An 18170-nucleotide genomic window follows, 5' to 3' on the forward strand; every position below is an offset into this window, starting at 1 on the left:
AGTCGAAGACAGTCGTGATCCAGGAAGAAGTGGAGACAGAGCATATGGAAGGAGAGGGGGTGGAAGGAGAAGGAGTAGAGGCAGAAGGGGAAGGGGAGCATGTGAAAGGGGAAACTGTAGAAGGGGAGCATGTGAAAGGGGAAACTGTAGAAGGGGAGCATGTGAAAGGGGAAACTGTAGAAGGGGAGGAATCGGAGGTCAAAACGGTTGATGGAGATGGAGAGGAGACAAACGAGGAGCAAAAGGAAGAATGAGGCGTTTTTGATTAGTGTGTGAAGCGATATGAAATGTATTTTTGTACAAGTCATGTTTACATGAATTTACTTGAAATATAATTTTGCTACAGCAATATGATGGTTTTATATAAAAGCTAAGCTTTTTATATGTGCCGGCAAAGTTCTTGAACATGTGAACTTGCCTTTAAGTTCGTAATCCTATCATTATTAGCGCGACAGAGATAGAAATACAGGACAAAGTTACACTGTTATTGGTACACTGTTGTACGGTGTCTCCATCTCTGTCGCGCAAATAATTATCACATTAATGATTATGTAGTATGCTATGCAAACGAAATCGTTTTAAGTGAAATTCCATTCTGCAAGTTGTTTTTATAGGCTATTACAAGTTTGAAGCGCGAGAAAGTGCTGGCATCTGGTGTGAAGTGCCGTGAAGCGCTTGAGAGCTTTGTAATAATAAACTTCAAACGTCAAGTGTCTTAAGCCCTGTAAGAAAAGTTTTCCTTTCAGAGTGACTAGGTTCCAAGTAAATATGCTGAGCATTTTCTTGAGTTTAGTTTAGTTTCAATAAAAAAGTCAAAATGTCTTTGTAAACAGTTAATGCCTTGACATAAACAACTTTAATAATAAGTGTACTGATTGAAAATGGTAGTAATTTAAAGTGTCAGAGTAGAGATTTACAGGTTGCAATTGCGGCCAATTCATTGTTTGATATGCCGGGCTAGCACATGATTGGAGCGACAGTATCTCGCGGCGAGATAGACTACCCGTCCCTCTTTTATTAACACAGAAAAATACAGGTAGTCTATCTCGCCGCGAGATACTGTCGCGCCAATCATGTGCTAGAGGTGCAGGTATGGCTTCTCTTAAGTAGGGTCACTTGTCGAACTTGTGATATCGAGCATGGAGATGCTTAAAACCCTCCCGCGTCCACCTAGTTGGCAATCATGCTCCGTGGACATAAAAGGCGCCTTTCTCGCAGCATGCCGTAAGTGCCGACCAGATTTTCGATTCACAATGAAACTTAGGTGTGCGTACAATGAAACAAGTCTTTCGCTTTTAGATATTTCAGCAATCTTATAACGATTCCATATTTCGGAAACCTTTTAAATAACAAATTTCAGCCTACCACTATTTTCTCCTTTCCTTTCTCATTAATTGATTGAAAGGATGTATGTATTAATGTAACTTATTTATTACAAGGTTTTAATGTTTATTAAGGATGTTTCATGGTAGACTATATGTTACGACTGTAAAAATTAGAGTGTTTCATTGAAAACATGCACAAGGACACAATGAAACAAAACACATTTTTCAAAAAAAGGTTTACAATACAGAAACTGTTAAAGATAAGTAGAAACCTTGAATGCCATACGATAGCCAACTAAATTGTTTATCTTCATGCGAAATGTCACACTCGTAACTTTAAAAACACCAGAGATAGAAAGGCTTGAACTTTTAGTGTTTCATTGATCAACAACTAACCCTAGTAATAATCCAATGGTATTCATATTAATGCATCCCCAGGGTCAAGCTGTGGAGCTGGCAGCTTGTGAATGCGCCTCCAAGCCCTGGGCTGGAGACTCCTCCATGGTTGTGTCAGAAGTCGGTCCTCAATGCCGGTGTGGATGCGTGCTGCATCTAGCTCCTAGTGCAAGATTGCTGGCTGGGTCTGCTAAGGCTTGCCCTGGGCGCTCCTTCTGGCTATTGCAGGTAACACTTTTATCCACTTTTACTCACACTTTGCTGCCCTCTTTTTGCGTTCATCAATGGAGTCTAGGGCTCATTTAGACGGTGCGAGAACTCGCATGCGAGTTTCATTACATTACGTCATTTGATCGGTCGGCTGAATTGATGTAACCTCAATGGTCCGCAATGTAACTACGTCGTATACGAGTTCGCGCGCCGTCTAAATGAGCCCTTCGTGACAATCGTGACGAATTCATAGCGCATTTGTTAGATTTGGAACACTTGGAAGGAGATTTTGTAACCAATTAACGATCTTAAGTTGTATATACTTCATTTTGCGTCCTAAGATTATGGTTTAAACAAAAAGTTTCTTAGTAGATATCGATGTTCTGACTGTTACAATACATGTTTTCGTAGGTAAGTAATTGCTTTACAATTAACCAGAAAGTATTTCGTCAATAATTTTGTGTAATCGATTCGGCCCGGCCATCGGCATCGGTCCGCCCAAAATATCGGATAATTAAGAGTTTCCTACAGGAGATTGTCAATTCGTTAACATAATGGCTTTCGGGTGAATGCCGATGGTGCAAATGACAGGCGATAATTACCAATCAATCCCTAACACATACTATTGCTTATGTTTTGTAAAATATGAATAGAAATAATATATTTGGAAGCACAAGTGTTGCTTTCGATGGTCTAAAAACTTTCAGTTAATTTTTTGTAAGGCTTAAAGAGAGCCGAAATTTTTCTTTCAAAGAGCCGCGGCTTTTCAACCCCTGATGGTTCACATGTAGGTAGTAAATGTATTGTAGCAATATACAATTGTGAGGTATCCGAGCGAAATTTTCCGATTTTGACACATTATACTGATATTTTAGCCCGCTGTTCTCTTTTGCCTTGCGTCCTTTATATGCCCCGCACGTGTGCCCCGAGGGCAACGCTGACTGTCTCCGTGATTGTTTCTCGTTTGACAGAAGACACAACATCTGACACATTATCTGCATTTTATCCCGCGTTCTCTTTTGCTTTACGACCTTTATATGCCCCGTACGTGTGCCCCGGGGGCCAAGCTGACTGAATTACCCGTGATTGTTTCTCATTAGACTGAAGACACAATATCTGACACATTATCTGTCATTTTATCCCGCGTTGTCTTTTGCTTTACGACCTTTATATGCCCCGCACGTGTGCCCTAGCCAGGGGCAACGCCGCTCACTGAGTTAGCCGAGATTGTTTCCCATTTGACGGACCCATTAGCATCGCTGCATCCTGGTAGGTGCTGCGTTCACGTGGCTCAGTCTTAGCGTAATAGCTTCGCATGCAAGTTAATGCATGGAAAATCGTTGGAGAAGAGTGATGGTTAAAGTATAACGTTTGAAAAGATTTTAAAGCCTTTTCTCTGAAACCGTCGATTTGTTAGAAGTAACTCAAGTCGAACAGCATCAGCGTCAATAAAGTAGGACTGGAACGAAATGCTACCTGCTGCTGAGATTTCGCATTGGCAAGTCAGGCAACTTTCAGTGTGTGTGCCGAGAAAAGTTAGACTTAATAGTCCTGACGATTGGGATTAAATAGGCTTAGGGCTTAAATTAATGTACATAGCAAAATATTATGTATACATATAAGTTACCATGTCTGATAACGGTCAAACCTTTTACGATATTAAGGAGGCAGATACCCAACATATAAGCACAAGTTCAGTAAATATCTCCCATCCAGCTTGATACCTACGGCCATATTCGAACTTTAAGATACGTCAAATACTAGAGATTGAAACGATATGGAATGTGACGCGTTTGTTTGAAGAAACGTCACTTTTGACACTTGTTTGACACTGACATATCCGATCCATATCGTTTCAATCTCTAGTATTTGACGTATCTTAAAGTTCGAATATGGCCGCTAGTGCTCACTGGCACTTTTAGACTTGCCACGACTAGTCATTGGCTGATTCTAGCCACTTGCCTGGTTCACTAGCTCTCAAACTTGACTACTAGCTAGTCCAAACGCGCCCTATAGAGTTAGTGTGTCGATACAAACTCAATGAGGGCGGGAATCATTAAAAGTTCAGCACTTCCAAGTTGGGCTTTCCTGGAGCGGTATTTGGTCTTTGTAAATATGTTATTGATTTGACATCGTGCGTCTTGCTCGGCACCAATACAGGGTGTTTATTGAACCTCGAAATTGTAATAAAAAGTGACTATGAAATTGCGATTAAATAAATTTCGGCCAAGTTATTTCTATGTTTTTAACCGACCAGCTAAAGTTGTTTCGCTTAACTTTACCAAGAATATGACTAGAGGCTGTAAAAACAGTTTTTATGTTGGTATGCGAGCGAGTAGCACAAGAGTAACAATATCAAACCAAGATCAGATTTTCAAAGTTCTAATGTCTCCCCGCTCTGTTTCCGTTCACTACTTTACGTTCACTACGTTCACTAGAGCTTGTTACAGATAGTTAGATAACTGACTTGGGAGAAGTTATTATAGAATTATGTAGGTAGTATTATTCTTAGCATGATCTTAAGTAGTTTAACGACCTTCTTTTAAACTGAGAGCATTTTATTATCATGATAATCTAGAAATTACATATTTATGTAAATTATGGCAAATGGAATTTAGTGTTTACGCTTTAGAATTTTTTTAACGTAGAGGTACTAAAATTAGCCTATGTCACTCCCACAAATGAGACATGAGCAGGAAATGAGACGTAACACTTTGTCAAAAACTGTGCTAATTAATAAGGGGCGCTTAATAGTTTGTCAAAGGACTGTCTCATTTCAAACATAGACAGAGAGAATCATACTATCTTTGTCTTACACTAGTGCTAGCACCCAAAAGAAAAGGATGAGTTAGTTTTCCTGTTTGTTACTGACTGACAAATTGGTTTGACCAACTATAGGTAGCGTATAAACTCGGATCTACGGATGAATAACGCCCCTAATTAATTTGCACACTTTTTGACTAACAGATTCGTCTCATCTCATGTCTCATTTGTCGGAGTGACATAGTCTAAATAACTCGTATAATAATAAAATATGTCTCAATATACCCATATGGATCCAAATTGATGAAGGTCTTTGTAGAACTAAACTTCGAACGCCACTTTTATTAAAGTGGCAAAAGCGATAGAAACTTCTGGGTCGGTCCCTTTATAAGTGCGCTACGTGAGAAAACCTTGGAAAAATAAGATAACATAAGATAGGTAAATAGGACTGAGAAGCGGGTTTATATTATAAAGGTTAGTTGAAGTCTGACAATGGTCTCTATTAGTACAGTCAACAGCAGAATATGCTAAGCGGCCAAGGTGTTCAAAATGAACTTAACACGACTTGATTAGGTATTGAGAGATTAAAGGTGTGTGCAGATCATTTTGAACACCTCACCCGCTTAGCAACTTCTGCTGCTGACTGTACAAGTATCAGTGGCTCTGTGAGCTGTACACGCGAATAGCTTAAAACTAAATAATACGGTAAATTCAAGATTCAACAACTGTTATGTAGGTAAACAAACCGCCATATTGAAATTGTCTCTGAATGATGAATTTACTAGTGACTTTTGTTTAAAAAGCTAATTCCATAGAATGACACCTTACGATTGTCCTTTAATGGCTTTAATATTTCTTTAAGTATCTAATTTCAAGTTCACCTTTCCTCGACCCTGAATATATTGAAAATTTATTATAATTATCATTAAAACGCTTCGCGCCTCGCAAAATATTAGCTGTACAATCTTCTCGATACATCAGCGATAGGGCACGGCAAAGACGCCTTGAAGTACGCCGTTGTTGTAAGGTAACTTTTAGAAGAAATCTTCATAACTTTTGGTGATGTTTTGTTTTTGGTAAGTGTTGTTGGTAGTCCTGTTCTAAATCGCTTTTCCTTGCTCATGTAATCATGTTCACAGATTTGTTTTTGGGTATTTATTTTTATACATAAACGTCTTGCAATATTCAAGACAATCAAGACAGAACTATGGTTCCTAAGTACCTATATCATAGAGAAATAATCTTTAATAGAAAAAAACCGACTTCTCTAACTACTAGCCTGGACCCACTTAACGGCGCTTATACTTTATTTGGTAATATGTATACATTTTATGGTAATCATAGTGGTTTGTTTAGTTTAGGTATCATAGTGGTTTTCCGGATCAAGGTCCGGGTCCGTGTCCGGATCCGGGTCCGAGTCCGAGTACGGGTCCGAGTCCCAGTACGGGTCCGAGTCCGGAGTCCCGGGCCCAGTCCAAGTCAAAATCGAAATTCAGAATCACAAAACGTGTACTATGCGTCGTTGAAGAGTTCTGTTCTGATCATCATCAGCAGTTCCGTTTCATCAAATGCCACAGTTTGTAATGTAAATGCTTGATTTTCTGATGAAAATATATAAAATTCTATACGTATGCCTTTAAGATTTGAGGAGTTCCCTCGATTCCTCATGGATCCCATCATCAGAACTGGGTTTTGACAAAAACGGGACCAATCTGTATGCATATACATACAATCAAAAAAAAATTTTCAAAATCGGTCCAGTAATGACGGAGATATGGAGTAACAAACATAAAAAAAAAATAAAAAAAAAAAACACAACCGAATTGATAACCTCCTCCTTTTAGATTTGGAAGTCGGTTAAAAAGTAAGGATAGTGTGTGCTAACTCCATACATCAGTTTTCTTATCAAACGCGGGTTATTTCGTAGTCCACATTTAGCGTCAAGTAGTGGATTTATAGCTAGTGTTGTGAATAACGCTCATTTTGAGGCTTAAAGACTCGAACCCTTAAGACTCTCGAGGCTTAACGCCTTAAAGGCGGTAAAGACGATTTCTTATATATACGAGTAAAATAAATAAATACAATTCTCAAATATAGTCGAGTCTTCAAGAGCTAAGACTCTTGAGGGCTCGAGTTTTTAATCCTAATAATAAGCGTTATTCTCAACACGGTTTATAGCACTCTATCCTTACTTATTTCTCTATGCTATTATTTAAGTTTTTCATTTGTAAAGGCTAATAAGACGAATTACCAATAATGAAAATGGACATACAAGTACAAAATACGAAGAAAATAATCAAACCTAAACTATAGTTGTACTAGTTCTTTGAACCAAAGAACTTCACTTCCTTATTTCCTATGTCAGGCGAGGAACTAGGTGAAACTGCAATGTCAAGTTTCAAAGAACGAGTGGTAACTTTGCAGTTGTGCCTCGTGGCTTTCAAATAAACTGTACCTCGTGCAGGCAAAAGCTAGAAGTGGCCATCGATTTTAAGGAAAAGGAACTTCGGACACGCAATCCAAACTCTAACAATATTTCTTATACTAGACTGCAATGGACATGCAATTCCTGTATATCTCAAAAATGAAAGAGTATTTTATTGTTCTAATTGCATACAACGAAACCTGTATCTACCCAGAGTCCCACGTCTAGTGTGGACAATAGATCATGACAAATAAATCAAATCAAATATCATTTATTATCAGGCAACTAAGGCCCATAGATACATACCTTACAAACTAACATACATACAATAATAAAAATATTATAAGCTAAAAATATTTTATTTCGGCAACACGGTGGTTTTCTGTTGTGTCGCCGAAAAAAAGCTACGTCGGCTCTAACGCTTTTATTATTTCCTTTGAAAATCGTAGATCGGTCCCTAATACATAAAATTTACAAATAAAGGGTGTCTATTAATTAAGTAACATTTCACAGGCCGAAGAAGGCTTGGTGGTCCGGCTTCGCTTCGAAGCGGTGCGGCTACCGTGTGCGGGACAAGCTCTGAGAGCTCGCGACGGCGACTCGCTTGGTTCTCCGCTTCTGGCCTCTTGGGATGGACCCGACAGCTCTGCCTTGGTAAGTTTCTATGACAATTTACCTTACAGTAATAACGAGACTCAATTCCTCATACATATACTTTATGGCATAAAGAACTGCGCTACCTTTTTGTTTTCTGCCTGCGCAACAAGTACTCATGCGAGGACCGGTTGACGACACATGACGTCACACACATACGTCACGGCTCCCCGTTCCGCGTTCCTACATTTAGACTGCACCGTACAGCCGAAGCGGCTGCTCATATTTGTATAGATTTTCAAATTACCTAAACGTTACCTACATGTATCTAGTTGTTAAGTAAATAAAAGATTAGTACTATCCTGGAGTTGCTTCATTATTCATGAGAAGAGCTTAATCGAGGAGTACATCGAACAGTTACATTACTCTTACATTTCCCAGGTTGGAGACGTGGAAACCACGACAGACAGCAGCGGGGCGATCGAGATCGCCGGCGGCGGGCATATACTAGTAGAACTGCGTTCGGGAGAAGCGAAGAATCAGGCGGATCAGAACTGCGCGGGAGGCTTTCTGGCACACGCTTCGCAGATCGGTAGGTGTTGTTTGGTGATTCAGTGTTGTGCGTGGTAAAATGTTACCCTGGTTGGTGCCCTAGTTATGCAACGTATGACGTATGGTCACAGCCATCAGGCTTCTCATGGTATGGGATACCAGTAGCAGGATGTAGTAGGACACATCCTGGTAGAACTGCGTTCGGGAAAAGCGAAGAATCAGGCGGATCATAACTACACGGGAGGCTTTCTGGCACACGCTTCGCAGATCGGTAGGTGTTTGATGATTCAGGATAGTGCCTGGTAAGATGTTACCCTGGTTGGCGCCCTAGTTATGCTACTTGTAGCCTCACATGGCATGAGAAGAGAGCAGCAAGGCGATCGAATCGCCGTTGATGGGACACACACTTAATAGGAGACAATATGATGCCGTGCATAATAGAAATAATAGAAAATAGATTTGAGGTTCGTGCGAGCTAGCCAGGTTTCGGACAAAGATCTTTCCGTTATGCCGCACGTCAGACTGCGTAGATATTTTTGAGAATTTGCTTATAAAAGACCGAGCACAGTGACAACCTTTTATCACGCCCAAGCAACAAAGTAGGTATATTTAGCCAAACTCAAGCGGAAAAAAGTAGTTTTGTGTATTGATCTAACTCACAATTCGTCATATAAAGTCTAGTTCTAGTTATTTGTGTTTATTTTATTTCTGAAAGTATGTTAATCTTTGTTTTATTTTCTTAATAAAATCATTTGCCAACTATTCGAGATAAGAATTAAATTAGCGTCATATCCTCCCCTGCCCTTTCGGTCCACCGCACTAAACGAAATCAAACCGGGCTCGTTACTCTTATTCTCGGGTCACGGGTCGAATCAGTGTCCGATGTGCGGCTACTGTGACTAATGTATCTGAAAAATACTTGTAGCTGCCCGCAACTCCGTCTGCGTGAAACGATGATGATGATTGCTTACTCGGGCCTCAACTGTCTCCATACCTACTAAATTTCATCTTTATCGGTTCAGCGGTTTAAGCGTAGGTACTTGTCTTTCGCATTTACGAATAATCTATTAGTGATATGAAAGAAACTACACTTCCCAATTCACATAACTAAAATAAAACAGCAGTCTAAAATAAAAATAGCATGAATAGCAGAATACAAAAGCAGCCTAGAATTATACCGGCTATAGCGTCATGGGTAAGATAAGACAGAGGTTACTTACTTACTTACTTGGCTGGCGCGATGACCCAAAATGAGTCCTGGCCTCCAACCAGGGCTCGGAACCGGTTTTTTTGTAAAACCCAAAATAGCCCAGTATTTTTAATTATTGTATGCTCTTTACGTAGGCATGAATCATGTATTTAGGTAACACCTTCGTATTATTAGATTGTCCCATTAAAAATGAAATAATAAACCAAAGAACGAAAAAGAACGAAATAATACCGGTATTTTTTGTATGAAGAAAAAACCGGTTCCGAGCCTTGCCTCCAACACAAGAGCACGCCACTTTGCTCGGTCCAGAGCGGTATCACGCCAGCTTTCGCCGACGCCGAGCTCACGGAGATCTGCCTCCACTCTGTCCGCCCAACGATATTGAGAATGACCAACAGGACGGCGTCCAGTAAGACAGAGGCTCACCTTTTACCTCAAATTTCAAACAATATGAAATCAAACATGTAGGTATATTGGTCTACATTACGCAACAGTTGTATTATAAAACATTCCTTTCTAAGGCAGAAAAATAAATGCTAATTGTAGGTCATCTTATCGTTGGTGGTAAATAAAAAAGCAATGTGATACCCGAGACATTAGCGGTAATGGAATTTCTTTTTCCCTGCCTGGAAATATAATTGGTGTAATTTTAGATGTTGTTCTCCAGTTGTTTTGCCTTCAAATATGAATTATAATTTATTGTAAGTATCAGAAATTTTAGGGAAATTTGAATCAAATCCCGTACGGTACGGTAGGAGATATTTTTATAAAATCTCCATGTCGTATCCATGTCCTATACAATGACGGCGATCGTTATAACCCTGGTTATATTTCTCATCTTTCGACTTTCTAATAAAAAAACTTTTTTTTTAATAATTTAGGGAGTCAGCGATCATTACTATAAACGTGACTTATCTCAGCTAGCTTTAAGTTAGCCTACATCTACAGGTTTTTATTTTTACCAGTATCTTCTTAAGCGCATATAATTATAGCCAATATTATGTTCAAGCTACCCTGAACAATACAATTAGAATCAAAAATTATGTTATGTTGTGTTAAAAATTACCCTACATAAGGGTGGTATTCAGTCCAATATCTTGGTTCAATGTGTATTTGCATCTCACATTTTGTTTAATGAGAGAGTGAGACGCAATGCACATTGGACAAAGAAATTGGACAGGTGGAATACCACCCTAAGCGCCACTTGCACCATCCCACTAACCCGTTAACCCAGTGTCAAATTGTACTGGTAACTCAAGGTTTAACCGGTTATCCCCGGGTTAGTGATTACGTGATAAAGTGTTAATTTCCCCCCCAGAACCGATCCGCAACGCGTCAGCAGCCTGGGCGTCGATCGGCGTGGGTCCGGCGTGGCTCGGCGCCGGCGGAGGCGCCAGAGCGGCGGCGTTGGCGTTAGCCGCTGCCGCCGCGTTGGCTGCATTAGGTCTGGCGCTGCACTCGGCCAGACGGACCACGCCCTATCAGAGGGCAGCTGATAAAGAATCACTCACAGATAGTGATGGTGAGAATCATTTCCAACCACCGTATGTCTTCAGCAGCCTTGCCTTCAATCAGTGGAAGTCCAGAGACGATGGTCTTAGTTACAACGACCATTTTAACAAAATAGTGGAGTACATAAGACTTGATGGAACCTAAGCCGAGGTCAACTGGTGCAGCCTCCTTTTCCACTGTGCGCCTCCAGGTGGTACGTGGGCGAAAGAAACTCATAATTGTCCTAATAATGGGGATGCAACAAAGTTATGTTGATGTCAATACGTTATTGCATTGTGCCGTTAGGGCATCATCAATCGTCAAATTTCAAAATTTAAACTTATACCTAAAAGTTTTATTTAATGTCAAAATCCAAGTTCACATCGATTAAATTAACCAAAACCATTTTCTGTCACAGCATGTTCAGCATCGCTGGAGCTCGGAGCCGCTGCATCAGGCTCTCGGAGCACCCTGCTCTCCGAAGTGGTCGGAGGCAGCGTTTCCCTGCGAAGACTGCTGCCTTCAGGAAGGACGAGGCATACCAGGCTGAGGGATTCGGATAGGGCGTCGGAGAAGGAGCAAAGGTAAGCGTCTGTATTAACCTTTATTGTGTACTCTAGGCGCCTTTAGTGCCGTAATGTCATGCTATCCGAAGTTGGAGGCAGCTTTTTTTCTGCGAAGACTGCTGCCTTCGGGAAGGACGAGGCATACCAGGCTGAGGGATTCGGATAGGGCGTTGGAGAAAGAGCAAAGGTAAGCGTCTGTAACCTTTGTTTATTGTGTGGATTCTAGGCACCTTTAGTGCCGTAGTACCTTGCTATCCGAAGTTGGAGGCAGCGTTTCTCTGCGAAGGCTGCTGCCTTCAGGACGGACTAATAGTTATGTCTAGAAACAAATTTTAAAAATTATAAGAAATAAGAAACGCGTTCTGCATTTTTTGGATTGCAAAAAGTTAACAACCCTCCTCAACGTTTTAACTTAAACACCATCTACTGAAAGATTATGTAAATACACGCACCAAATTCACCAATCAAACTAACAACCTCTTGTGTAACTGAGACGTGCGCCAACAAAGACACTACAAACCCATTCGTAAGTGCCATACTATATAATTACTCAATGAATGCAACCCTCCATTCAAGGGTTCATTATCTCATTTTGAAAGGGAACTCTGTTTTGTTTTCAATTCACTAAAAGCCAGAAACCCATTTAATCTTAAAAACAAAACCTGATTTTTTGGAAAATCGGCTTTATTCTTTCAATAATACTGTACGTAATTACCTGTCATGAATTGTGACTAAATGCGTTTTGAAGTAAATTAAAACTAGTTTTTACCTCCGACGCAAAAAAGAGGGGTATTAACTATGTTTGACATCAATGTCTGTCTGTGTGTTTTGTTTGTCTGTGGCATCGTAGCTCTCAAACGGATGGACCGATTTCGATGCGATTTTTTTAAAGTGAAAGCGAGTTTCCTTGCGGTGGTTCTTAGCTATGTTTGGTTAAACTCGATTCATCAGTTTGAAGGGTATCAGCTCTTTTACAAAATTAATATCTGGGTGACCGAGCTTCGCTCGGAAAACATATAAAAACTCGAAAATGCACGTTTTCCCAGAGATAAGACCTAGCTAGATCGATTTTTCGCCCCCGAAAATCCCCGTATAGCAAATTTCATCGAAATCGTTAGAGCCGTTTCCGGGATCCCCGAAATATATATATATATATATATAAATAAATAGATAAACAAGAATTGCTCGTTTAAAGGTATTAGATTAGATATTCTTAAAGTATGTTTTTTTTTATTTTACTTAATATGTAGTTATCAGTTGAAGACAAAGGTTACTTCACGATTGTCAGGAACTGGAAGTGAAAATGTAAATGGAATCCTTTTGCGCGAAATTATGACTAATCACCTCATTTGAGGGAAGTAAAAGTTACTTAAACTAAAAGCCTAATACATCATAGATTAATATAAGTCTTGATAAAATATTAGGTATATTTTATCATATCCCCAATTTATTTCTTAGGGAAGGCTAAAATGATAAACATTTTAACCTAGATGCAATATTATATTTCAGATTGTGTTAAATTTTTAGTTTAGAATTGTCCAGTCATAACATATTCTAATGCGTCTAACGTGTGTTAGTTAGGTAGGTATAAAAATTTCATGCGTCTTTGTTACTCTTGTACTTACTTACTATAGTATTATATTGGTATCTACCTTCCAGATGGCACTATTATAATTTTGTCAGAGGCTTTTAACAAGGGTATTGTGAATACATATTACATACCTAGGGAGGTGAATTCGTGAATGCTCCAGATCGCAGGTGTTTGTGGCCCGAACCGAAGGTGAGAGCCATAAATATGCGATCTGAGGCTTTACGAATTACTGCCCGTGGTTTGCCTAAAGTTTTACGTCTTGCCTTGGCCAGGAAGTGAGATTTTCTCCTCGCGTAGCGGGGAGAAAATCCCACTTACGGGCCTAGGGTGACACAAAGGTTTATTAGACCATAAGGACTATACACAATATACAAGTACCTACACAACACATTTTTCCAAGAACCGGTAAAGAAAGATGATTGACGCCAATAAAATTATGTTTAAAGGCTGGACGAAGACGAACCAACGGACACGGAAGAGCAGGACAACGCCAGCGAAGGCAGCGCTCACAGCGCGGCGAGCGACGCCACCATAACACCAGAGTCTGCTGCGAGCGCGCCCGCGGGACAAACTAGTGTTAGCGCCATGACGCACTCACCGTTGAAGAGATCTCAGACTATGGCTGATACACCACAGGTATCAAATTCTTCTTCTTTGCCGTTTTCTTATCAGAGGGGCTGTGGAGTAAGGACACTCCCTCTCTGTCTCTTCACCAAGTCTCTTATCCGGCTATCTTGGGCCGGTGTACCCTGTAATGTGGCTTACTAAGGCCACACTAGGGTCCCTATATTAAGGTCAGAAACTATTCTAACATTATTCTATCCACCAACGCGTGGTGTGGGTTATTAGGTTCATTAAACTGCCATTCTTCGGAATAAAAAGATCGAAGAATTAAAGAAAAAAAAATATAATTACCTACTTCAGTCAATACTAAACTTTAAACTATTTCTTAATCATAGGTCACATCTCCGCCTCTGCCTTCAACAAGCGAGACAGCAACAGAGGACATAAGCACAAGCGTGACCAGTGTGAGCGAGAGGGACTCTTATAGCGAAAAGGACAAAGATAGCTTGTTAGACAGAAGTGCAAGTAGGGCATCTTCTTCGTCCGCCGCTACTCTGACAAACGTAAGTAAAAACAATAAGTATTCCTAGCATTATCCCGGCATTTCACTACCGTTCCCTTAGGTCCCCTTAGGACCGTAGGTCTGCTCGGCATCGCCTATGGAAGCCTAGAGTCCTCATCCCAAGAATTGGTACAGGCACTAGTTTTTACGAAAGTGATTGCCTGGCCTTGCAACGCAAAGAAAACTACGCCTCATTGGAATTTCTAGTTATAAGCATCCCCGAAAGTATCTGTACAATAAAGACATCTTAGGACTTAATCCTCACCAATTTTTAGATAGATGGAGTACTTTGCTTATAAAAATGTTGCACCTTATTTTACCATCATGATTTCTTACTTACACATCATACCGTGCCAGAAATTTTTTGTCTTTGGGATCTTTCATTAGGAATAGTATAAATAAGCAATCATCTGGTTAACTCTTTTCTACAATTCTCCGTCAACTTTTATTTGTCCCAAGGGCGTCACCAGCTGATGGACTAGGGGGGTTGATATCCGATGGCCGAAGGGACAGGGAGGGGCATACATTTTGTTAAAATTTATACTCTAAGGCCCTACCTATACCTACCTATTTATACTGCCTTAACTGTTTTGGTATGAAACTATAATCATAATCATAATCTTTATTGTTCCCCAGGGTTGGTACTCGCCAGCACTGAGCGGGGTATCCGCGGCTCGGATCCGCGACAACCCTAAACATAACAAAGAGAGCTGCAACCGCCGGCTGCTGCGCTCTGATCTCAGTCTCACCTCGCATCCTGAGATGGAGATTGATTATTATGACTACGAGGTTAACAATGCAGGTGAGATTAAATACCCGTCACTGCTGTCACTGTCGACGAAATGCCACAAGATTCTAACAGATGGCGTTAGGGAGCTAAAACGTCATTTGGTAGAAACCTACATCGCACTTACGGAGTTTCAAATGTCACTTACTATAGTTACTATAGTTACTATATATACTCCTTCGGACTACCTCTCAGTGGACTCCGGTCCCCGGGCACAACACCCGCCTGGAGAGAGTACTCTCTATTACTCCACTCTACAGGTAGAGACCTATCCACATGTCTGCAAAATGTTCATGAAAACAATGGTCACAATATTCAAGCCGTGATCTTCGATCGACCGAGCGTTCAGCGTCACGTTGTATAGAAATGTTGTTATGCCATGTCCTAAGGGCAAGGCATTGAACATATAGCGTAAAAGTATAAAACTTTGTCCTTTAACATAACTTTGGCCACCACGTCACTGTTCAGTAAAAGCGAAATAACGTAAAAGTAGTAAAAAGAAAAACTAAAGAAAGTGAAGAACTTAAGTAGTTACAGATATACTTTCTTCAGAAATGCTTCAAAGAATGTAGATATAAGAATAATCTTCGTTGTAGCTTTTCTGTCGATAACCAGTTTCGTTATGGAGATAATCTTCATTTCTCGTTATATGCATATAACAACAGATTCTAATAGCATTTGAATAAACGATGCTTATAATGATTTTTTAATTGCAGGTTCAGTTCCTGGCTCGTACCTAGGAATGGACCCAGCTTTCCTGGTCTGGATCCCTCCTATAGAAGAAGGAGATATCATCAAAGAAATAGATGAAAGCAAAATACCTATTTATGAGGTAATTATTTAAACCTATCCGTTTCTCTTGACCATTCTATTTAAAGAAAACTTTTTAAGAATCAGCATTTTCGAGCAACTTGTATTTTTTGTTTCAGGAGATTCTTCCCAAAGATATCCATCCGGACCCTGGCAGCAACACAGAGTCCCCCGAAGATCGTCCTTCTTGCAGCACTCTCAAGAGGATTGAGCGAGAGAAACCCGACAACAGATCCATCAAGTCCAACGACTCCGTCAAATCCCGCAGAGTCCATGACAGGACCAACATCATCCATCCTCTCAACTTCAGCATCACCGACTTACAAAACTCCCCAAGACTTCCGAAAAGAAGCAGAAAGAAGAAAGATGACGCGATACAAATGAAAGAACTCACTTTAACAAGATCTCCAGTTAAAGTACACAGGAGAGATAAATCAGACAATGATAATACATTGAAAAGAGTTAACGATAATGCGAGAGAAACCAAAGATTATGACACTAAAGCAAATACAGATCTCGATGATATAAAGTTTGCAGATGATACTGATTCGTCAAACGAAATCAAATTTGCCGATGATTCACCAGATAGTAATAGATTAGTTGATAGATTCAATGTTAAAGCTTAAGTCGATTGTTAAGGTTTTAATAAAACCCCGTAGACAATCATTACCATCATTAATATTTATGTAGAATTTTAGTTTCCCTTAGATTCAAATGCCCGTTTAACTTAAGGACCAATATGTGAATAAATCAGACATGACATATTTATAATATTCTCTCATATCATCAAATCAAAATTAAATGTAGCGCGATATCTATTTTTCAAAGATTCCATATACGTGTAGTTCACTAATGTAATAGATTTAGAAAATAATTAGTGGGGATAATAGTTTACCATTATCAGAACCTATTCCATATCGTTCCATTATTATTCGGTCCATTTAAGTCCTGATGCGAATTTAATTTAACGAATCTCTTTTCTATAAACTTTTGAGTCGATTATCTAGGCTGTATCAATATTGATTGCTTCTTTAGCCAATTCTTTATCATCTAGTTCCTCCACAAAGCTAATATCCCCACTGCTAGAATCACTTAGCATTTTATAATCGACAACTTCATTAAGATGTGTAGGCTTATATATAATGTCACTATTTCACCCAACATTATCATTAATATCATTGCAATTTCTAGTCAATAGATTTAAACACGCTAAGATTTGTGTGATATCAGGTTTAAAACTGGAACGTGTATTGTATTTCTGCCAAATAATGTTTCTAGCTTAACTTAACTTTCTTTCTTATTATTGTGAAGTTGGTAAAGACTAGCTTACAGCAGAACTCAACGAGAGTACGGGGTTTTAGGTTCGGCAACGCGCATGTAACACCACTCGGGTTCTACTATTATTTATTTATCAAATAAGTAACACAGCATTACAGTATAAAACCAAGGCACTGTGAACCTTTATGAAAAATACGTACATCGTATTCTACAAATTTCACGCTATAAATATCCATTTGAATGTTTGTATCATTAACAATATATTGCAATATTTATTTATTATATTTAAATTTTATAGAAGACTGAGGATTTTGGGCAGTGCAATATTGAATTGCGTTCTTAAATTACTTTTTATTTATTCTTAATAATCGTCAATAAAATATTTGTGGCAAAAACGTCGTGATCTTTTTATATCTAGTCATCTTGTGTCAAATTAAAGCCATTATATGATTTTTGTTACTATTTATAATGATTATTTTGTACCGCATTTATTAGTTTATTTAAGTATTAAGTAGAAAGTTTAAGGGGTAATGTTATTTTATTGTAAAACTGTTAGCATTACCTTTAGCGTAAGAGGAGGAGAGTTGTTTCAAATTTAATTCTGTTCCTTTTTTGAGAATAAACCGTTTTTATTTTGTATTTGGAATTGTTGTTTTATTTATACCGACTTTCGCGTTTTGATTATTTAACGGATAAATCCATATCCTTACTAATATTATAAATGCGAAAGTGTGTCCGTCTGTCTTTCCGTCTGCCTGTTACCACTTCACGCTTAAACCGCTGAACGGATTTAGTTTAAATTTGCCATAGAGATAGTTTGAGTTCCGGGGGAGGACGTAGGATAGTTTTTATGTCGGAAGTCATACCTAAAGAGGGTGAAAAGGGGGGTGGAAATGAGAAAATTTATGAAACGCCTGTTAATTGGTGTAAGCAATTATGAATTATACTCCAAATTATTGCCATTCGTTTTATTCAGGCGCTATACTTACTCTAACTGCTGGACCTAATTCCACGCAGACAAAGTCGCGGGCAAAAGCTAGTTTGTA

The 18170-nt window shown here is 39.3% G+C and overlaps 1 protein-coding gene across 2 annotated transcripts in view; it reads left to right on the top strand.

The window, feature by feature from the left end:
- LOC134651312 (uncharacterized) overlaps positions 1–16778 on the top strand; it is a 371060-nt gene extending 354282 nt beyond the window's left edge. For both annotated transcript variants that reach the window (XM_063506370.1, XM_063506372.1), the window contains 10 exons: positions 1764–1949; positions 7633–7773; positions 8155–8305; positions 10794–10997; positions 11385–11550; positions 13570–13759; positions 14083–14250; positions 14886–15051; positions 15753–15868; positions 15966–16778. In XM_063506370.1, the coding sequence (XP_063362440.1) occupies positions 1764–1949; positions 7633–7773; positions 8155–8305; positions 10794–10997; positions 11385–11550; positions 13570–13759; positions 14083–14250; positions 14886–15051; positions 15753–15868; positions 15966–16472 (1995 nt within the window). In that variant the 3' untranslated portion in view covers positions 16473–16778. The remainder of the gene's footprint in view (positions 1–1763; positions 1950–7632; positions 7774–8154; positions 8306–10793; positions 10998–11384; positions 11551–13569; positions 13760–14082; positions 14251–14885; positions 15052–15752; positions 15869–15965) is intronic.
- Positions 16779–18170: the final 1392 nt, after the last annotated feature.

Source organism: Cydia amplana, chromosome 10, assembly GCF_948474715.1.
Source record: "Cydia amplana chromosome 10, ilCydAmpl1.1, whole genome shotgun sequence".
Classification (NCBI taxonomy): domain Eukaryota; kingdom Metazoa; phylum Arthropoda; class Insecta; order Lepidoptera; family Tortricidae; genus Cydia; species Cydia amplana.